The sequence below is a fragment of the Leptonotus elevatus genome, chromosome 2 (assembly GCF_054856555.1).
Source record: "Leptonotus elevatus isolate MCC_2025b chromosome 2, RoL_Lele_1.0, whole genome shotgun sequence".
NCBI classification, from domain to species: domain Eukaryota; kingdom Metazoa; phylum Chordata; class Actinopteri; order Syngnathiformes; family Syngnathidae; genus Leptonotus; species Leptonotus elevatus.
The window spans coordinates 9,082,377-9,106,102 of NC_141240.1; the positions used below are offsets into that span (position 1 = coordinate 9,082,377).

At 40.0% G+C, this 23,726-nt stretch overlaps 1 protein-coding gene across 5 annotated transcripts in view; it reads right to left on the minus strand.

The window, feature by feature from the left end:
• nbeal1 (neurobeachin-like 1) overlaps positions 1-19,475 on the minus strand; it is a 39,434-nt gene extending 19,959 nt beyond the window's left edge. For 2 of the 5 annotated variants that reach the window (XM_086068094.1, XM_086068092.1), the window contains exons 1-14: positions 19,347-19,475; positions 18,609-18,922; positions 12,098-12,189; positions 9,733-9,894; positions 9,523-9,604; positions 6,976-7,103; positions 6,807-6,889; positions 6,252-6,337; positions 3,765-4,125; positions 3,526-3,632; positions 2,992-3,078; positions 1,557-1,640; positions 1,336-1,434; positions 689-1,260 (exon numbers count right to left, since the gene is read on the minus strand). In XM_086068094.1, the coding sequence (XP_085924220.1) occupies positions 689-1,260; positions 1,336-1,434; positions 1,557-1,640; positions 2,992-3,078; positions 3,526-3,632; positions 3,765-4,125; positions 6,252-6,337; positions 6,807-6,889; positions 6,976-7,103; positions 9,523-9,604; positions 9,733-9,894; positions 12,098-12,189; positions 18,609-18,659 (1,994 nt within the window). In that variant the 5' untranslated portion in view covers positions 18,660-18,922; positions 19,347-19,475. Of the gene's footprint in view, positions 1-688; positions 1,261-1,335; positions 1,435-1,556; positions 1,641-2,991; positions 3,079-3,525; positions 3,633-3,764; positions 4,126-6,251; positions 6,338-6,806; positions 6,890-6,975; positions 7,104-9,522; positions 9,605-9,732; positions 9,895-12,097; positions 12,190-18,608; positions 18,923-19,186 lie in introns of all 5 variants that reach the window. The other 3 variants (XM_086068096.1, XM_086068095.1, XM_086068093.1) reach the window with 2 other exon arrangements.
• Positions 19,476-23,726: the final 4,251 nt, after the last annotated feature.

Genomic DNA, 23,726 nt, shown 5'->3' on the forward strand with positions numbered 1-23,726 from the left:
GTGACACTACTATACGTTTTGGCCCATTGCCAACGATATGAATAATCTTGTCAGTACTGTGAATTAGGTCTGCTCAATTATGAAAAAAATATTAATCACGATTCATTTTAGTAATGATTTCAATCACAATTAGGACATTAGTTGTTGTTTTTTGGTACAAAACAAGAAAATGTTCACACATGTAAAAAATATTAAGATAAATAAATGTATTTGAAACACTGTAATTATGCAAGTTCCTTTTGGACCAAACAAGATTTATTAAATTAGTCATTTTAAAATAAAAAAGGTGCAAATATATACATTTAAACAACTCAAAATTTGTATTAATAATCTTTTCTTTTTGTTTACAATTATGCCGATTTTGTAATTGTGGAGTGTAATAATTTAAATTGTAATTTAATTTTGATTAATTGCACACCTACTGTGAATGTGGCATTTTCTTCAAAGATCGTGGAACGATTCTATTCAATAAACTCCCCTTTTTTTCTTTTCTTTTTTTAAATCAAACCAATTTTCCAATTTTTGTTACACACCCAAATGAGAGCATTTATCATTTCTTCATTTGCCTTCTTTAAATATTGCTTTCAGATTCAAAAACGCTGGTATAAACAAGCCAAAACAACTCTGTTGTTGAAAATGGTGTTCTCTCTCTGGTCTTTTTCTCCCCCAACTGTTCCTTTTAACTAACCTGTAGAGCTGCTTTCTCTTGTCTTTGCTGATTGGACCCAATTGATCCTGGTCCAGGGACAACCAGGCTAGGAAGCTGAAGGCAGAGCCTGGCCAGCGTTGCACGGTTGGAACTGCGATGCCAGCCATGCTGGGCGATAGATCAAAGTATTGCATTGCACTTTCCAGACCCTGCTTACGTACCATGGTCAGGAGAGCTTTGAGAGCGGGCCCCACATAGGGGTGTGCTTGGTTGGACTTGGGCGGTCTGAGCAGGTGTAAGAGCCTACGGAGATCCCTGGCACTCAGGGACTGGGAGCCAAGAGAGCCCACCAATCGCAAAAGGCTCTCTGCACAAACTCTGTGTAGCCGCCGGTGGCACTCGAGAACAGCCAGCGCTCTCAAGACCATGGCAGCATTGACACAGGTGGTGCGTGTCTGCCGATTCAGGCAGATGAGGCGACAGAGCCAGTCGCCAGCAAAAATCTGCAACTCGGATGAGTCTAATTCTGGAAGCCACTGGATGAGCAAGAGTAAAGGCTCCACATTGCTGATTCCCAAGAGGCCCACTGACGTGTGGTCACCCTCCACTGCCTACACATACACACAAAGACACACAGCCAGTTACAACACAACCTACAGGAGTAACAAAATAATAAATAGCCTCACCATGTTCATCAACTCTTTAAGGAGATGTCGAGAGGGTTGGCCGAGCGAAACAAGGACTTCGTACAAATGATTATAACCAATTCTTTCTTTGAACACCTCCTGTGAGGTGTCAGAAAAAAAAAGTTGCTTTTATTATGTAGTTGTTTATACAAGCAAAAAAATTACACCGCACATTTCTTCCATTTGTATTCTGAATCTGAATTGATTATATGGCCCTTCACCTTTGCAGCTGGTGATTTATGCATCACTGTGGTTAGGGCTTTAATAGTTGCTACAGCAAGGGAGTCTAACCGTCCTTGCATCACCTGGAAAAAAAACACACAACAAATCCACATAAGCATTATGTTTGAAGACATTTAAAACATGTAAAAACATGCAGACAATTTTGATCCACACACATACAAGCTAAACATTATTTACTGAATAAAAAAATGAAACGAAAAGATGACGGTGCTTGGTTTTGATCCGGGTAAATGGCAAAACATGAGTAAAATCACCAGCAAGTGTTAGAACTCTAACTCTAGTAGCTGCAGGGATCAAAGTTTTTACTGCATATGTTACCTTGAAAATAATATCTTGGTCACAAAGAAATGAAAAAGAAAACACTCATTTACAAACGTGAGCACAAACATGCATAGATGCACACAAAGCCAACCACAAAGACTTCTTCATTGCACAAACACAGCGAATACATGCAACCCACACACCAGAAGCCAAACCATGAAAAAAAACACATCTCCATCCAGCTCTGTCCTGCTCCTGTCCAACAGATGCAGTGTTCTTCGCCTGATGTTTCAAGAGAATAAAACATGCAGCTGAAAGCAGTTTGAATTTTGGACCAGCTGGAGTGGGACTGTGTTGAAAATGTCAATGAGCCCAAATCTCCTCACACCCTTGAACTCTGGGAGGACAAACAACCCAAAATAAGTGAGGGAAATGAAGACAATATATAGGGAAGGGAAAAAACGGAAAAATGCAATCCAATTAAATGAAGCTGGCTGGCAAAGCTGTGAGGGAGGCATAGAGGTCACTCCTCAGCAAGACTAAAGAGATTTGCTATCACACTATTCATCAGTTTGGTTAATTACAGATACAAAATGTATTGACATAATATCTCAATCTGTCACTTGTATCTATATTGCAAGTGGATCTACAGCTTCTTATGTCCTGTGCATGCTATGTTATGTTGGGATTCAACAGATAAACGAAAAGAAAAAAGAAACAAACGTATCATCTGCCTCTTCATTAGGTTTCGTCTTAGCAAAAACAATGGCACATTGACATATCTGACAAATACATATCTATCCACCTTTTTCAGTGTATCTTGATCACTGGAGGACTTAAAACTTAACTAACCTAAGTGGCACCAATGTGAGTAAGGCCAGTACAAAGAGCTGAATGAGAATAAGGAACTTTTTTAAGATATTCATGCAAAAGCAAAAATACTGGGTAATACTTGTATACAAGAGTATTAAAGAATTCCAGCATTTGGCCCTATTTTGAGCGAATTTGCGTGCTTAAACCTTACAAACTGTAATAGTCATATTCTGGGCAGGGTCTTGCTGTGGAGTGGCCAGTATCTCTGGTCAGGTAAGGGGGAGATGGACAGTGAATGGGGTCGGGGGGTAGGTTGAGGTGGGACTTCCTCTGTTGTACCTGAGTGTCTCTCTCTCCTGTCAGTAACCTGTTGTTGGTTATATCTTTCTGGTCCTTGTCTGCCGCCGTGCACCTAGCGTTAACCAGCTGACACACACAACAGGCAAGATGTCAGCATAGCGCGTGGGAGAGTTGAGAACGCAGGAGAGAGGAAGGGACAAAGGTCGGTGCATGGGAGAAAGAATGTAGTGAGTAGAGCGGCGGGTGAGAAGTGAGAAGACCTGACCCTCAGTAGGGGTCACTGTGGAGGAGTGATGGTGATCCAGCCGAGCTGTAGAGAGTTACCATGCATGCAGTGTACAATTTTTACACTAAAAGCGTCAACTAAACATGGCAAACAGTGCAGAGATAGGTCAAAAAAACATTTTGCGGTTTACATTCATAAGTCATATGCTTTTCAAACGTTCCTGCTAAATGAAGAAAGCTTTTCTGAGCGAACCTTTAAAATAAAAAATAAAAAACTATTTTCATAGCTACATCTCAGTTTGTATAATGAATCATCAAGTACCAGGCTCTATTCAGCTAAGATTTTACCTTGCTATTTTGGAGCAGTCGTGTCAGATGCTCAAAGCAATTACTGTTGAGGAAGATGGCTTGGAGAACTGGCCTGTCTGAACAAAGGAACATGTCCCTCATTGTGTCTGTGTGACAGTGAGTAGGAAAAAGGGAGGGGGGGAAACACAGACATAAAGTGATTAAAGTACTACAGTATATGAATGTTCTGCAATACTGAGCAGTTGTAGGATGAGGCACATCCGTTTTGATTGCCATACCTAGCATGTGTACTTGCAGTGCCACAAAGCGGCTCTCCCAGTGTCTGCCTAGTGTTAGCACTCGACCTTTGGCTTGCTGTTGCTGTCGAGCAGCAACCACAGCTGCTGGGTCCGAGTTGAGCAATTTGAAGTAGTTTTCTAGAACGGAGGCAATTTCTACTTGCCGCTGGTCGGAGCTGGCGGCCAGGAGGCACTGCACCACCACCCTCAAACATCCCAAAGTCAGACATGCCTTGCGATCAGGCTCCTCACTGTCCCAGTCCTCTCCTTCGTTTGAGGAACAGCTACCCATGGAGCAGTCCACCAGCACCCGAATCAAAACCTCCATGGTGGCCGGGGAGACAGCAAGTAGTGCGTTCTTCTGCCAAAGGGATAGTATGGAATGGAAGTAAAAGACATTAGATTTAGTTTTTGCCTGTGTTTATAGCATTGGTCTGAAAATGTGGGTTTTACATAAAAGATAAGGATGAGATAGGAGATCAATAGTTCAACTTTTATTTCCAAGGATTTACATCTGCAAATGATAAATTTTGAACTTTATTTCGGGTGTGGCAAGACTCCACGTAAAATAAAGTTTGGAACTGACAGTGTTCTGTTTTTTATTTTATTTGGTGGGACATCTAACTCAAACATGTGTTAACAGGAAAAACCCAAACCTGAAGTTCAACTAAGAACATTTTCACATTTTCTGACCTTACATTCTAATACTTGAGTGTATTTTGTTGGGACTTTATGTGATAGAACAAAACTAAGTATTGCATAATTTGTAAGTGGATTGAGTGTTCAGAATTCTAAGCAAATATAAATCTAAAGTGTGGTGTGCTTTTCTATTCACCCTACTGTACTGATACCCCTAAATACAATCCGGAACATGGTTAGATTTAAAAAAAACAAAAAAAAACTTTGAACATCTTCTCAAAGAGCACCATTCAATCCATCATTCAAAACCTACCAAGAAATGGCCGTCTACCTAAACTACCGTAAATGAGCAATTTTCAGAAATACACAACTCAGGTGGCATAAACTGTACTAAGGACAATTATAAGTCATGTACGCCAACAAATTTGGCCTTAATGGAAGAGTGGCAAAAACACAGGGTATTGTTTGAAATAAAGACATAAGAAGTCCGGTTTGCCATGTAGAGGTGCCATATAGGTGCTTTGATCAGATAAACAGGGCTGAACTGGCACAAAAAAAATACAATAAAATAAATCTGCCCTCGCATTTTGACTAAGGCCTGCTGGCCCGGCCCGACTCCTGACCACTTGAAGGTTCAGTTTGTTGTCTGTACTGTAAATAGATTATTGGGCAGCTCCCTCTAAACTGTGGGCCGGTCTCTAGAGGAAAAAAAATGAGGAAAATAGTCATTAAATAGCTCTGCATCAGCCCCAAAAGACGCCGTCCCATGAGAACGCATAGGTTTGGTGAATTTGACTATATTTGCGTGATCCTTAAATAAGACACAATGCCCACTATGAAACCTGGAGGTGGCACCATCATGCTTTGGGGTTGCTTTTTTCAGCATGGGTAGGTCAAGCTAGTCAGAGTTGATGGGAAGATGGTTGAATCGTGGGGGGAAAATTTGTTGGAGGTTGCAAAAGACATTAGTATGGGAAGGGGGTTAATCTTCCAGCAAAACAATGGCCCTAAACATAAAGCCAGAGCTACAGTACAATGTAATAGTTCAGATCAAAGAATAATCATGAGTTTGAATGGCCCAATCAATGTCCAAAACCCATGGAGCATCTGCGGCAAGATTTGAAAATTGCAGTTCACTCAGACAGTCTCCATCCAATCTGTGTGAGCTTGAGCTTTTTTGCCAAGAAGAATGGACCAACAATTTTAGTGTATAGATGTAAAAAGATGGTACAAAAATAGACCAAAAGACTGGCAGCTGTAATTGCAGAAAAAGGTGGCTCTACAAAATATGGTCACGGGGGTTGAATATAAATGCACAGAACACATTTGAAAAATTTGATTTGCCTAAAAATGTGAAAACTACATATTATTTCCGTTCCACTTCACAATTTGTGCTAATTAGTGTTGGTTGATCATTAAAAATCTAAAAAACAAAACAAAAAAAACATAGACAACTTTGTTTCTAATTTGGCAAAATGTGAAAAACTTCAAGAGGGATGAATACTTTTTCAAGACAATGTTTAGAAATTCAACACTCCTTATTTGCTGAATAATCAATGTACGTAATACGATACAGTACACTGTAGCAACAAATTTAATATTTCAATCACGTTTGATTACTTACATGAAAAATGGGTGGATAAAAACTAAGGGTGGTATCTCCTAAATTGTGTATCATATACACAATTTATTTTGAACCTTGTCTTATGTGTTTGTATTAAATTTGCGGTCCATAAGACAAATTTCAGGCAACAAAATAACAGAATCCAAACATCTTGACAAGTCTGAGATATTTATCAAAGTGATCGTATTTATAATCTGCTCAACCAAATTTTCCAGGTGCCTTACCTGGTCACCAGCTACTATGGCACCAAAAAGGTGCAGTAGACAACATTTTAAGCTCTCCTTAAGGTGTTCACTCTCTTGAAAACACTCTAGAAAAAGAGGACACATACAGACACACCAATGCATTAGAGGACCCTAAATAGAGGTCTAAAGACTTTGTAAAGCAGATAAAATAGGATTCTTGTCAGGACGGAACGTGCACTAAACAGACATGCATAAGGCAGTAACTCTGGGTCATGGTATTTGCAGGTCATCCATTAACTCAACAGTCAACACATCTTGTTGGGTAGGGCATGTGACATCTTGGCATTGTTCATGAATAGATTTCAAGAATAACACTTAAAATGCAAATTTGGGAACTACTGTGCCATGAAGGACAGCCCATGCACAAAACACAGCGCCTGGCATTATGTTTGGTATGAAATTACTACAGCTACACAGCGTGTGTGTGTGTCAAAAAATTTAATTGAAATTATTTTACATTTTTTTCATCTACATACTTTTCAGGAATAGAGAGATGAATGGGAATGACAGTGGGGATGGGGGGTATAAACTTACGGTAAAAGAAGGGAACAAATTCCACCGTAAGTGGAGCTGCTTTGTTCTTCTGCCTGCTTCCTTCGACTGTACCCAGCTGCTTGCTACAGAAACAACGCAGGTTGGACACATGAATAAACATGATTACACAATCAGTATATTCTAGTAGCTAAGTGCAATTCAATATTACCTGCAGATCCGATGCCTCCAGTTGCAATAAGGGTCATAGAGGTTCTCGCAGAAAGCCAGTGCATGACGGACAAACTCCTCTGCCTGGCTCTGGTCCACCAACTCCTTCTCTTTGGTATTGCTCTTAAGCTGGAAGAACACACAGAGATACACTTTGGAGATTCCTTTTTCCATTTGCACATTGAGCAGCGCAACCGAAAGTGACTGAACAGGACAGCTGCAAAAAATATATATACAGGGTGTCCAAAAATATATATACACGTTTTAAATAATTGTAAACCAGGTGTTCATTATAATTTGTTTTATTTTCAACATGTAAAATAATTAACAAACATTGTTTTTGTTTTATTTTTGTCACTGCTTGTTGTCAAACTGTGTTGGTCCAGGCACGCGAGGCCTGAAACAATCCTCTATGTTCACCTGATCTCACACCACTACAAGCAGACTTCTTTTTATGGGGATACCTAAAAGACAAAGTTTACACCAGGGGTGTAAAACTCCTATTAGCTCAGGTGCCGCATAGAGGAAAATATATTACCAAGTGGGCCGGGTCGGTAAAAAAAATGGTATTTAACTTAAAAACAAACGTCAATTATACGCAGATTTTCGCTATTTGTGGGCCAGCCCTAAATTACGGAGCTCAACTGTAATCATATTGTTCCAAAAAATAACACAAATGCAAAAGGAACGCGGCAACACTGAGTTCCGGATGTGTTAAATCTACCTGTTTTGCATATATATTGTTCCCAGAATGCAGTTAATTAAGTTATAAGGACATTAATCCTTGTCATATGTATTTGTGCTCCCAGTAATTGAATTTGTTTCCTATTTAACACGTTTAGGTTGGTCTATGATTAAAAAAAATGTTTTTTTAAACAAACCGTAACTTCAGGTTGGGTGTAAAATAATGACATCCAGGACGATTCCGTGTACAAGTTGTATTGCTCATCTGAGGACTGCTTGTGAAATTGCAATTATTATTTTTTTGATGGTTAATTGGCCTGACATTACAATTTTTTTCCTACTTTCCAAAATCGTCTCGCGGGCCGGAGTAAACCCCTTTGCAGGCCTGATCCGGCTCGCGGGCCGTATGCTTGACATCTCTGGTCTACACAATGAGACCTGCAACATGAAGTCACTGAATTGAGAGCAAGCATTGAACGTGAATGCATCCAAATACTATGCAAATTGTTTCATGATGTGTGCTATTCAATTGCGTTGTCGGCAGTGTCTGGACCACAGCGGGCATCAGTTTGAGAACAGGCAGTAAAATCAAGAGTTAAGTTTTATTTTGGCATAGACCTGGTCCTAAAATGTGGATTCGTTAATCATGGCAACGTCAGTGAACAAATTCTGGTTAGATTTCTAACTTAAAATGACACAATTCCGTGTAAAAAATACACATTTCCCGGAAAATAGGGTTGGGACAAAATATCGTTTTGCAATGTATCGCGCTACCTTTTGTCTCGATCTAAAGTATCGATCTTTTAAGTGGTATCGACACTTTCGATACCTTATATCGCTGTGCAACGCGTGCAATGCATTACATTACATTACAAGTAGCCTGTCATATGGTAATCTGCAACACCGATAGGGGGCGTCTCTCTCAGCGTGAAAATTGTAATCCGGCAAAATAATTCCTATTTTTTAATAAATGTACCATAAACTGATTACATGTTTTTTTCCTCTGTCTATAACAGAACGGTTGTTTACTCTGAGGTAGCACAAAATGCTACGTGAAAGATGAAAGCAAAATAAGTTCAGTGCCTGTTGGGATGCAATGTTCACTTTGTATAAATCAATGAAACATCAGAGCTCCCAGCGTAAACTACCTTCCTATAAGGAGGTCAAGTTACCCAGCTAACATTAATAACAATGATCAAGATGAACCGTGTATTTTTTACGAGGCGTCACGTCATAAAGAATTCGCCAAAAATGCGGACGTTCTCACCGAATGAGGTGATGAATGGCCAATGATAATGATATCCTGATAATAATACAATATTGAATAATCGTAAGTATAACTTTGATGTCCAGTTTTGTGGATGCCTCTAGAGCTAAAGTGAAATTGGCTTTTAGCTCATTTGGTCGCTAGTTAGCTTTATCCTATTGGCTGGCAACCAGTTCAGGGTGTACCCCACCTACTGCCCGAAGACAGCTGGGATAGGCTCCAGCACCCTCGCGACCCTTGTGAGGAATAAGCGGTTGGTAAAGTGGATGGATGGAACTTGATTTAAAGACAACGTATCGCTGACATCAGTGACAAGTCAAATCGTCGTTACGTGACGTGCTGAAGGAAACAACTTCAAAATAACAGCCTACCAAGGCATTGATGTTCATATGTTATTGGTACAGTAAGGTTTATTTTTATGTTGGCCTTTTCACCGCATGCTACCGTCTTGAACAGGTGTTGTTGCGACGGTCTTCCTGGCATTTTTATGCCTCAGAATTTATCTTTTTTTTTTTAAATAGTTTTGTGGTGTTCTAATCCCGCCAGAGACAGAGACAGAGACAGACAGGCAGACAAAATAAAGGAGATGAGTTAGACCTGCTGGATATAAAGTGTCGTCATGGCAATGATGTGGTTGATGTAGGAGCAGGTGCCTATCTCCTCCACATTGGACAGGTTCCTTTTAGAGACATCCAAATGCAAACACAAACACAAGCATGAGTACATAGAAACAAAGACTTCAAAGGATATCAATGACCTTTCAAATGACATTATCTCATGTGTAATAGATATGTTTGTTGTCTGGACCTGCACACAACGATGAGAAACTTAAGCAGTAGTAGCGCCAAGTTTTGCTGCTCAGGCTCCAGGCCATCAGAGGCTTTTTGGACGCACTGCAGAAGCTGGTGGCGCAAAACCTGTAGGATGTTGTCTGGGAGAAGGCTCAGTACTGGTGGGGGTTCCTCCAGCCTGCACAAACAATTTTAATATGATCCAATATTGCGTTTGCGTTATGCAATATGGTTGACATGAAAAAGTCAACATTTTATCTTTTTTTCCCCATTGATAGTGTGCAACATAAAAAAAAGTACAGCAACATCACAAAAGTCTTTTGATCGAAATCACGATTCCAGACAAAGCTTGCTTTTTTTGCAGCGCTTATTGACTGACTCAGAACCTGTTGTATCAACTAAAATCTCACACAAACACAATTTACCGCCTCTTCCACGAAGCTTTCCAATCAGTAGCATCATGCTATGTAACTAATTCTAAAGTCAGAGCTGTCAACACTCACGTTATTGAGCGTGAGACTCACGCATTTCAGTTCAATGTCACACTCACATGCCAATTTCTCACCCTAAGAAAAAGTACCACTGGGTGGGGGGGAGTTTTGTTATTGTTAAAGGGCTGTTGTCTTGGCGCTTTCATCACATGTTGCTCCTGTCAATTAAGTGGCAAGATTGCCTATGAGTCTCGTGCCCATCCCCCGCTACCCTCGTCCATGCACACACTAGCCTGTCATTGCTCTGCTGTTGTTGTTTTGCCTCTTCCTCGTTGCATGTGAGCGGTAAGGTTTATCCCAAAGAGCACCCCCTGTACCGAAAGTGAGTATATACTTGTTCACTTGAGAACTTGTTGAAGTACACATGTAATTTTCAGTTACTGGCTGCTGTATTTTGATGGATAGTTGCCCTCTTTATTTGCTTAATATGAGAGACGCGCAAGCGTAGAAACTTTTCGTTTTACTCGATCTTATAATCAGGGCTGAAGCAGTCATGGGGCACCCAGCTAAGCTGCTCATTGTAAAAAAAAACAACCCGACAACAACAATAATAATAGACAAACAAAAGTAAAGTATTAAGAGACAATTTTTATATGCTAGTTCAGTCCTGGTTTGAATGCTATGTATAGCTATATTAAAAATATCATTCAATGTAAGTTTATAACGTTACAATTATTTTTCTATATATATGGTACATTGCAGTTGTAAGAATGCCATTTTAAGACAAGACAGGGACAAATCAACTGAAAAAAGAGACCATTTTTACACAGTTGTATAGGTCTGTAAATTTAAAAATTTATTGGCAGGTTTGCTCTAAAAACGGAATACTGGAAATAACAACCCCTTAAAAACCTTTGAAGGGGAAGTAACCCCAAAAATGTTCTTTACAATACTGTGTTCTTTGCAGCCCCATTCTTCTAAACACAATATTTTCGATTAATATTGTGTTTGTGAAATATGAATTAAGCACCAAAATCCACTCATTTTTATCCATTTCATGTGGTGGCCTTTTTGCCACTTGCTGTTGACTGAAAATTACATGACAGTTGCTCTTGGTTCAGGTAACGACCTATCACAGCTCAGCGTGCAAGCTCTCAAACTCCAAAAACAGGCCCACAGCCGCCGCTCCTTATATGCAGAGTATGTACAGTGCGTAGGCACAATTGTGCATGGTGGGGCATCGCGACATCATCAAGCGCACACGTTAAATATAATATCAAATATACATTGCAATTGGGACCTAGGCAACAAAAACACTGAGTACTCGAGCAAAAAAACAAAACAAAAAATATATATTATGTATGAAAGCAAGCAGTGGTTTTTGCTTCATTGAACGAATTTAAAAACATTAGAAAAAGGACTGCGTCCCTTACACAGCCTCTTTAGTGTCCTTAAAATACACTGGATGTTTTCCCCCCGTCATAGCTTTTAAATTGCAAAATGAAAAATATCTAAAACACATGACGTTCTACAAGAATAGCTTTATTTATTTAAATCGGTATCAAAAATACGTCTAAATTTAAGAACAGCTTTAAATTTACTTTGGGTATACCATTTGGGGGGGGGGGGGGGTTCATTTTAGGTAGAAATGACATGTTAAGGGCACAAAGTCATCTCTGATTAAAATTAGCTGGTGACCAATGTGATTAGAGTACTGTATTTTTGCGACTATAAGGCGCACCTAAAATTTTGCCTTATAATAAGATGTAATATGTTCCCAGTTACATGATCTGTAAATATTGTTGTGTGACTGTGGTCAGCATTCCACTTGACTGAGTATTTCCCACCGACATATTCAATCTTTTCCAGAAATCTTGTAAGCTCTAAATTACACACTGGCCTCCAGAAAAGAAATAAGCATAAGAACATCTGATTAGAGTCACCCTTTACCTTAATGGTGGCTTTTCAAAGTCAACATCCAGACATCTCTCATAAGAGCTGATGAAAGTCTCCAGCCATAGCTTCAAGTAGTCTGGGTCCCTCTGAGAAGAAAAAACAGAGGCCACAAGGAGAGAATTTAAGATTTCTGAGATTTTATAGTGTGTGTACTAAGCAGCCAAACACACAGGCAAATAGTGTGTTTTATAGTCCCTTCCCATGCCAGCAATATTCATGATTATACTGTATGCACATTAGTATTTGATGTCACTGCTGCATATCAAGCACGTGAGAGCAATAAATGCCTCAGGTGGGTGTGTTTCTTTCCTTCTTAGACCAGTGACACGATATGCACCTGCTGGAGTAGAAAACGAGTTGGACTGCATTCTGAGGGCTGAGGGGGTGACGGAATGGGAGGAGGAGGGGGGTGGGGGGTGGGTGGTGGGTGGTGGGGGGCAGTTAGCAGCCGGCTGATCGGCATATCCTAAATTCCTGGAACAAAGCCCAGACAGCGATGGTTTGGCAACATCAGCCACAGGGGAAGACAGGTTTACAAGGCTCTCGCAGAGTCTTAAGCAATGTTGTGCAATTGTCAATAACTGTCAATATGCACAGTGACAATGTTTTTTTTTTAAATATCATATATGTATCAAAAGAAAGGAGATAACATGCACTATTTTTATAATGCACTATTATATGCTCACTGACAGCTCATCACATAAAGGCTGACTGATTGTGTCCGTCTGCCTGCACGAGAGGATATCAGCCAACCAGAGCAGAAAGCACACTTGCTGCTTTTCTCATGAAGTCATCAAGACAAGCCAGTGAGTGGAGAAACAGCAGCCCCCGGCCACGTAGTAACAATTTGCACTCAGGGAGCACAAGACCTATGAGCTATTGACAACAGGAATGTTTACAATTTGTTTTCTTGCGTTCACTGAATTTGAATCAACAACTTTAACCTCTTTGAATGATTAATATGCTCCATAATTACAACCTGCAAAAATAGAGATTTAACTATGTACACATTCAACATGAAAAAAGAGATTTATGCTTTTAAATTTATATTCTCATAAAATTATATATGATGATTTCAATGAGTGGATTCCCAATAACATGCTATTATTGGAGCATCCCTTAAACAAAATAACCATAACCAGTTATGAGCAGATGAACAAATACATAAAAAAATAAAATAAAAATAACCACACCGATGAAAATATAACCCGCAAGGTGGTGGTAATACCACCTTCTGTTGGGAAAAAAAACAAAATTGTATGTGGCTTAATTGACAAAATGAGTGTGTACTGTTTGAACTGCCACTGAATTTATTGGAGAAGTATTCTATCTTTTGCAGCATGTGACTGCAGTGTATGTGTGCGCGTGTATGCATGTGTGTGTGTGTGTGCAACACAGTGTCCTTGTTTAGGCAGCAGTTTGGGAGCACAGTTGCCCATTGAGGGTTTGGACTGTGGCACATATGGACACACCCTGCACTGTATGGCTCCTTTTACCCTCTGCCTTTTTCACTAGACTGGAGGAAAAACCCTTAAACACAGACAGGCAGACAGACAGAAACCCGCACAGAGTATGACAGTCTCACACTCACAGACATACACATCAATGTTTTTCCATTTTTTACACAAAGAGCAAGTCATGCTCACATGCACACACAAATGAACAGATACAAATAGAAGCCACGATGTCATAATAGTAGTCACATCACAAATGCCCAAAATAAAATCAAGCATACTTGTCTTTAATCAGACTTAAGTCCTTTAGCACAGCTATTTCAGCACATTGTGAAATATCTGTTTAAGATGACCTATGTGCAGCTACCAAGATCATCAACATGCACTCAGTGCTTCAGTGAGATGGTCAAGGACTTACAAAGTGTCCTTGTGGTAGGACACTGCCCCTGCGACAATTAAATGCACAGAACAGTTGATGACAGTTCATATTCATTGTGACGGCAAGAATGTTCTGATCTGGTAGAGTAAATCAGGCCCTGCTATGTGACATCATATCCTGATTTTAGAATTGGGAGTTATGTTGCTAAGGACTCTGCTGCTGAGGCTCAGCAAGCACTCCAAACCTTCCAGACAGGCGTGGTCGGCCAGTTGTTCTGCTTGTGTGGATAACCCATTTTGGTAGAAGTGACACGGTTGGAGTCACCGAAACCACAATGTTAAAAAAGCTCCCTTCAACTGTGGATTTTAAAGAAGGATGTGGTCCGTGACATCACAGGATAAGGGTGCATTTAAAGAGTTGAGTGGGCGGGGCATAAACCCATACAATTTTTCAAGTCAGTGTTATTTCAGGAGTATCCAAAGCATATAAGGAAATTACAAACAAGCGAAACATAATCAGTGGAGGAAAAGAAAGGTAGATTGGGGAACTTTGTCTGACCTGCATGCATGGGGTACAATGAGTAATCACACGGCATGCCGCAAGCTAATAGACAGTTTTCCTTTTACATCACGCACCTCTGGACACTCTTACGGCCACCATGTTGGAAGTCGACGTATTGCTTTGTTTTGGTGCTTATTTAGGTGTTTGAAACTTTGAATATATAAATTTTATAGCCAACGTCAAAAATGGTGAATTAATGTGTGGTGATTGGCTGCAACAATACAGATGGGAGAGACAAAGTCTAATTTCAATGTTAACCTGGCTGCACCTTTTGAATCAGGGCGAGGAGACCGAACTTTTGTTAAAGAAAAGACGGATATTGTGGCTTTCACGAATCTGCAGAGCTGATTTCACACCGACCAGATACCTCGTCAATACATTCGTGCTTGTTCTGAACACTTGAGGTTGAAGGCAAGCTTTTACATTTAGCAACATTAAAACATACTTCATACAGGGCACAGGTTACTGGATTATTTACAGACACTGTGCAAAGAGAAATGGACGATGGATGGATGGGAGGATGATTGGTTAAAGGAGTGTTAACGCTAGCTGCAACACAACATTTGTACAGGTTAGCCTGTTTGTCTATCAAAAAGTAAATTCAGAAGCGAAGAAGGACTGACATCCTGTGTTTTTCTTTGTTTTGTTTTTTTCTCTTTTTGCTCATGCTATCTATCTATCTACCTATACTATATTTGTGATTGACCACTAAACAGTCAATGCCTCTAATTTGGTGCCCAAGTGCAACTCTAGCACGGCAAGACATTTACAAAAAGAGGGGTGTGAACACATCCTTTGGCAATCAAAGTAACTCATCTCATTCCCTTTACACACGTTGAAAAAATTGTTGCTACCCATAGGTCGGCAAACCCTAATAAGGAGCGCGCGGACTAGATGCGGCCAAAATATTCGATAGCTACAGCCCTACTACAACATATTACATGGGAAGACTCACATTCAAAGCAGCAAGCGTGGTTACTTGTTTACAGCTATACTATTAACTGTACAGTCGCAGTTGCTAGTGTTTATGATGTTGGAGTTACATTAATCTCAAAGGTGAAATTTGTTTTGAAATCTTAAAAAAAACACACACACAAAAATGATCAGCATCCAGCGCTTTCACTCATCAACTAGAAAAATGTCAACAGATCACATTTAATTCCCTCTAACGTCTGCTGTTGAGACTCCTACAGTAGGCATTACTAGGATACTAGGACACCACAAGCAATTTTAGATGAAAATGGTGAGGTAAAAAAAACCTGCATTGACTGCAGCACTATGTTGCTTCCACTGGTTACGAGCGGAAACCTGCAGATGCCTCGGTGCAGTGACAACACACAGGCATGAGCCAATGACAGCGTCTAAGAGGATCTCTTATTATGTAATGGCTTTAGCTGTCGACTGTGACCTCTCGGCATTCCAGTGCTTTGGGAATATCGCTGTGGCACATCTATACAGTACACTCACTTCATCAACACATCAACAATACGACACTTAGCTGTAACGCTACATGCAGCTGACGTTTATTTGGGATTGACATATTTATTGTATATGCTATGATGAAGATTAAAATGATAGAGAATGCAAAAAATACACGCACACGCGCACAAATCACAAGCTTAAAAAGACGCATATTAGGGGTGTGAATTGCCTAGTACCTGGCGATTCGATTCGTATCACAATTCATAGGTCACGATTCGATACGATTAATCCCGATACAAATCTATAAATTGATTATTGCGATTTTTTTTTTTACTCAAATTTAGAAAATACTAATCCGTAAACTTGTACACTGTAATATTTGTATGAATTTGTATTTATTTATCTAAAACTTTAGACTTATAACTGTGAGCCACTTTATTTAACAAACAATCTGTTGCAATCTGTTTCATGTTTGAACAGCATTGAAATAAAATATTAAGGCTTAATGTTCCATTAATATAACATTCTTCCATGCTTAATGTGTGAATCCTAACCCTAAGTAAGACGTTTTGTTGAATATTCCCATAAAAATGTATGTTTAAACATCGATTTGGCTGCATATCGAATTGATTCCAGAATTGCGTGCTGTAATATCGCGATATATTGCCGAATCAATTTTTTTAAACACCCCTAGCGCATATGTCCTGCATTTGGAGCGGATCAGCCGTGGTTTGTATTCAGACTGCGAGGCGAACCGCACCGAGTGAGTTTGGAAACGGACCGAGACCACCTCAAAAAGTGGGTCTCGGTCCGCACCAGGATTCGTTTGTGTGTATTCAGACCTGCACAAAAGGTCTGGATCCGTGTGGGAAACAAACTCTGGTCTGTTTAAAGCTGACCGAACAGTGCAGGTCTGAATACAATTCATGCCTTGTATAGTTTGGTTAAAAGTGAAATGATATGTTCACAATATCATTCTTAACGACTATTATTGTCATTACATTATTTATTTATTTTTTTCTAAATATACAATTGGCATGTTGTGGCAGGCAAATTTGTACTATATAAATAAAGTTTGCTGCTCTTGATTTGGATGGCAAAAGGTACAGCACAGCCAACCTGTATAGACCTGCTGCCATTCATGCAACAGAATAAGTCATGGCTCCCTGCAAGATATGTATAATAGCTTTGTAATCAACTATATACAAGCCCAGATTCCACACTGAGTAAGTCAAATTTTGACTAAATGAGTCAAGATCACTATTTCATTATGCATACTTGTTGTTTTTGTTTGCTGGTTTACCATGTAGTTTTTTTTTTTAAACATAAAATAGGTTCCTTGGCTCCACACTTTGGAAAAGACTTGTCTAATCATTACTCTCTTCAATAAAAGCTCGAGTTATTAAGTGTGATGCACATAGACTAAGATGTGTCATAATTCATAACCAATAGGGATAGAGGAATGACTATTATGTCCATTACTTACTACATATGGATAAGACACGTCACTTCCTCTAGACGCGCTGTCATCATGTCACATAATGACAAAAAAGAAAAAGAGTTGCGGAACAGACCAAACGGAAATCAGACCAACGAAGAAGAAGCAGAGGAAGAACTAAAGCAAAACTGTCGAACATAACGGTTGTCCGTCAATACATTAATGACGGATGCCCGTTTTGTTAGCAATTGACGAAGGATGGGAAACTTCAAGAAATTGATGGACTATTAAGCATTTGCCGCTGTACTACCAATTTGAGCTCCCCTGACGAATTGTGCTCCCTATAGCGTTACTGAGTATGCGCTATAGAAATGGTTGACTTTGGTAAATGGAAACAAGGTGAATCTGTTTTTTTAATGTGTTATTGGGAATGAATTGTGATGTTTTTTTGGTGACATCTATAAATAAATAATATAATACATGCATAAAAAATGTTTCCCCCCCTTTCAACTCAGAATCTGCCAAAAGATACTCTGGCTCAAGGCCATAACGGAAACTGACATCTTTCCTGACTCAATGCAAGCACACACTACTGAGATTTCTGACCAATATTTATACTTTTCACAAATGACTCTGTGTGTGGGGGTGTATGTGGGGGTGCGCGTGTGTGTGTGTGCGCGTGCGTGCAGGGCCATGTCACTAGCTGAGATGAACATGTATTCAAGATCATGTCATACAAGTTTTACTTCCACACACAGCTTTGCTTTCATGGAGAAAATACTCTTAAAAGGGGGAGGTTGTCATAATGTGCATGTTATTACCAGGGATTAGCGTGGGCAGTGTGTTGTTGCAGCCAAACTCACACGAGGAGCAGCTCAGGCAGGCTGCTTTGATTGGACCCATGCAACTGCTTAGGCTTTATAGGCAGGTGAATTAAATCTAACCAACAGCTGACTCAAGCGTGCTGTCTCGGTTTGAGAGTCAGCTCATTAATCTCCACAGTAAACACTGCACGTTGTGCACAACATTCATTGACAACAGTGCCCATGTTATGATGAGAAATGATGAGACAAGCTGACGTGACCATCTTCTGTAGCACACACGGGGTGGCTTCAGATCAGCTGTGGTGTGTTCTTATGTCAGACAGAACAAGTATTGTTGGCACTATTTACATAGCCTGTGTCATTGCAAATACACACTAATGAGACGTCAGACACAGTGCTAGAATGGAGCAATTGGATCGCATCTCACCTTGGTGCAGTAAAGCATCCAGACCTCGTAGAGTCTCTCGCTAGATGCCATGGCTGCAGTGAGTGCCCTCCTTGGGCTGCCAGCTCCACAGGGGTCACTTCCGTGGGAGCTTCATCGTCATCAAGTCAAGAAGACCTCAACCTCGGTTGCTGGGCAGCAGCAGCATGATCGTCCCACGCTGGCATTACATCACACAAAACCGGAGAAATCCGCGGAAAACCTCCCAAGAAGGAGTTGCTGATGCCTGCTGGGGATTAAAAACCCTTCGGCTTCTCTGGAGAAGGAGACCGTCGGTATCCAGAATAATGTTGACCCTGTCAACACAACACCGCAAACTGATAGTTACCGTACAAACTTAAGGAAACTAAGTTACTAGCGGTAAAATACATTTGTTAGTCTCGATGCACTTTGAGCTTTCCTATCCAAGCAGAAACAGGCTGACTCTACTCGGTCAATACGCACACATGAACAATGTCTACTTCTTGTGTGTGTTCTACAAGCAAGCTACAACCGGTCTCGACCTTCCTGTAACACCTTCAGACATTTTGGGGAAAAAGTAACGCATTAGACGACATTACCTGCTCAAGCTAACGCCAAGCTAGCTGTCAAAACGACCATTTCCATCTGTTAACATTCCTTTCTCCTCCTCCTCCTCCTCATACTCATGTGACAGAAACTGCTCGTCTTACCGAACCTGTCAAACCACAACGGTCTTGCATGTTATAAGAATGGCGGTACCTGTTTGTTTTGGTTTTGCCGAAGAGAATTGGCTTGGGAGACACCTGGATAGCGAAAGTCACTATCGTTGCCGGAGTAGAACCCGTCAAGTTCGCAAAAACAACGCGATGAGTGGAATAGAGTGTAGGCTTCTGTCCGATGATGACGTCAGGGGGTATTTCAAAATAAGAAAGAAGGTTTCTAAGGCATCACAAATCGGGCTTTCGCCACAAAAAGAGCAACATTTGGTGCACATCCGACGATTGGAAGATCATCGTTATGGATAATTTTGAACATTTACAGATATTTCATAAAATGCATTTACATTTGTAATGGGAACGCCTTTGCGTTTAACCATGATCTCTTATTTTGTTAACAAACCGGAAATGTAGTAGCAGTCTACATGCTACCTTCACACTGTTAACGTAAATGTATCCGTGTTGCCTGGTCTGGCAGAATTACAATAATTTTCTAATTGTGCAATGTGTTTATTATACGATTATAACAATTGGCATATGAGCGTCAAAAAACCCGTTAGTATGCTTAATGTTTGCGACATTTTTTCCTGCTTCACGGTGCCGATGTGGCCTTACGTAGTTGCCAAGGCTTCTTTGCTTGGTTCATTTTTTTTTTTTAATGTTGTACCGTCGCCCAGTGGAGAAATTGTAACGATGCAAGTAGTACGGGAACCACCACAGTGAATGTCAATGTTATTTTATCTTAAAAAATAAGAAGAAAGAGGGGAGAAACAAAAACCTAAGCGCTTTGTCTTGCCATTTTAATTATTTAAAGAACAAAAGCCATGAAGCCGAATTCACGAATGACTAACTAGTCAAGGTCCTCCAGCCCTACCATCCTAATTCGGACTCAAAGTTTGACTTTACACGGAAAGGAATTGTACTCTATTTCACGCTTAAGAATCCATATTTTAAAATTGAATGCTCATCTTAATCACGCCATGTAAATTTATTTGGCCTAAAAAAAAAGAAAGAAAAAAACTGAAAGGCTGTACAGCAGATATAGGTTGTGCTGTAACCACTAGAGGGCAGCATTGGCCTGTAAACAATTTGGTTCCTCATTTGCTGGAATGCACAGTATATGCCTAAACTATACCTGTACATATACCGAAAGGTAACATAATTAAACAATGACATGCATTTTCTTGATCCTTTTGAGCTTGAAAATGCATTTTTGTTGGTTTCTGTACGTGTAAATAGGATTTATTTTGACCACTATATCCTGATATTTTACAAGCCATTTGAGGCCTTACAATGAACCTCAAAGAGACAGCTTAATGTGAGTTTTAGGTTTTCTGTAAATAGTCACATTTTCACCTCCCTCAAGGACTTTCACTTTTAAATACAAGTTACTGCTCCCAAGGCACAACAATAACACCAGACGATGGCCATTTAGCCTACTTTTCCATATACAGAAAAAAGAAGAAGTTGATGGCTGGTAAGGGGAGCAGATGACACATCTGTTTAAAGAACACTGCGGAGAGAAACCCTTGAAGTCAAGAAAAGCTAACTACACCCCAGCACACCATGAAGAAGAACATGAACAAAGAAGATAAAAACAAAAGCGGAGTCCTCTCCTATGTAATAGAATCTGGCATTTAACAGTAATTTTATCCCGGTGAGCCTGTGAAGACATGAAATATTGTCTCATTGTATTAAGGGAAAACTTGCCGGGCAAGTTGGTTGCATTTTAGCCCTAACACTGTTTATGAAAACGTTGTTGGCTCCTGCTTTGGCACTCTTTGAATAATGTATCTGTCCCAAGTATAAAGGGAGTTCTACTATGTCCTCACAATATATTCATCATGACAGATCATTCATTAAGATTAGAGGATTATCTGGATTGCCTCTTGACTTCTTTCTCTTTTCTTTTTATTCACGGGTCTGTCTGACTTTCAAAGTGTGTTTATCTTTGGCTTTTGTTACTAAGACGCCACTATCTCATAATGCCATCACTCAGCTCACTTACGTTCATCATCATCATTTACTTCCTGTTCTTCTATCCTCTGTGAAGAAAAATGGGGGGGGGGGGGCACATTGAATCAAGTTTTAAACGTGGCAGTGTGCAGGACATAAAAGCTAATTGCCACAAAGTGTAAGAAACCACCACAGGAAGAAGTACTTTATTTCCTGTGTATCCAACATCATGGGTGCAGTATGGACACGTGTGGCATCCTTCTTTTTATTGGCAAAGAGAAGTTATGAAAAACAGGATGGGTGGTGAGGTTGAAATCAGTTCATCTGTTTCTGGGGAGCTAGCCAAGTTTCCCTTGTGGTCAGGTGACTAAAAGTCTTCTTAAAATGTTTTGTTTTCTTTGTGTGTTGTTGACACTAAAAAACAAAGTGGAAAAAATGATATCAGAGATTGTTCTAACGTGCACATTTCTGTGGAGATTTCTGTACAGCCCGCATTGCTATGTGGCGGTGGATGCACCATGATAGCTTGATGGTCCTCGATTGCATTTAGGTCTGAACTAAATAGCAACAGAGAGTACACAGTAGAGTAAATTTGACTCTAAACTGAGACTATTTGGTCCCAGTCTAAATAGAGTCAAATGTACCACTGATTGTCACATCCACCTAAGTGGGGCGAAATTCATTCTCCGTATTTGACCCATCCTCTGAGGGAGCGGTGAGCAGCAGGTGGACACGCTCAAGGAATAATTTGGGGATCTAACACCCCAATTCCAACCCATAATGCTGAGTGTCAAGCAGGGAGACAAATGGGTCCCATTTCTATAGTCTTTGGTAGGACAGGGCCAGGGATTGAACCCATAACCTCATAATCTCAGGGCAAATCTGAGCTGGTTATGCCCAGTGATCTATGTAAACACACATTTCAATTTTTTAACTATATTATTTATGTATAAATTTATTATATATTGTAATCGCTTATAATGATTAATAAATACATTTAGAATACAATAAAAATGATACAATAAATATATTTCAAAGTGATCTATCTAGACTTCCTATTGTAACCAATTTCATTGGTTGTTTGGCTAACCAATAAAATTGGTATGCCTGTAACCACCCGGAGTGATCAATGTCTGACCAGTCTATTGGTTAATCAAGCAAATATGATCTTAACCTACTAGATTGGTAGTTTTTATTTTTATTTTTATTTTTTTAATTTAATTAAATTTTTTAGAGAGAGAGCTCAGTATTGTTCATTCTGTAATTTTACCGATTCGACATGTCATCATCATTGCTCTCTTTTTTATTTATTATTATTATTTTTATTTTTTATTTTTGTATGTGCGTGAGTATGTGCATTTGCGTGTGTGTGCATGTGTGCGTGCGTGTCAGTATGTACTCATGAATTCACCTAAAACCTATTAAAAATCCCATACCGTTCACCTAAACCGTTTTTTTTTTTAATCAATCAATTTTTAGAGTGTGGGTTAAAGGGGGTGCTTAACCGATATATACAGTAGGGTGGCTGAGAATATAATCTACAAATGTATTTTAAAATATCAAATATAATTCCCGAGGGGCTTAACTGGAGCTACACAGACTTCTGATGGGGCTACAGCACCCATTATCTCAATTTGTGTTTTGTGTGGGAACGTGGGTCCCACAAACCCCGAACACCACACAAGGGTTAACCCAGTGTAGCACCATCCCTGAGGATATGTTGCCTCAAGCAATCACTGACCCACCGCCAAATTAGTCAAAATGGAGGATGTTACATGCAGCAGAATGTTTACACCTCTCATGCCAAAACTCTCTGACATGTGTTTCGTGCGATGTTTCTCTCACCACCTCTCCTGGTGTACTTGCCTGTCTCGTGACATCTCCTGACAGTGACACAGTGCTGCCCAGCAAACCTTCTGGCCACCGCGCGGTTGGATGTGGCACACTGAAGGTGTTTCACTACCAGAGCATCTTGTCTTAGTCTCATGACTAGTAGTGGATCTAAAAGGATTGATATGCCTCCCCTGCTACATTTCTTTGCAATTTGCACAACAGTGAGTGAAATTGTTTGGTATAGGCCTATGTGCATGCTCCCTTTATTTGAGCAGAATAACTTGAGTGTCAGGTAGAGTAAAGAAAAAGTAAAAAAACAAAAAAAAACTACAGTATGTGGAGTGCTATATTTGTGTTCGTTAGTTCGCAGGATAAAATTTGACGGGCTTCTCTTTCGCCTGTGCACCACATCACTCCAGCCATGCTGTATTGGGTAAGCATCATGTGGTCTTAAGCATTCACAACATTTGGCATGTACCGAACATTTATTGTCTTGACTTTTTTAATTTCTGAGAAAAAGGAAATTTGTCTGAGGACCCAAATGCAATAAAAAGTAGTCGTGACAGCCTCCTGCAAGAAAGGATTTCTTTAAGGTTAATCGTATTGAATCTGAAATGCTTTTCTGCTCTGCTCC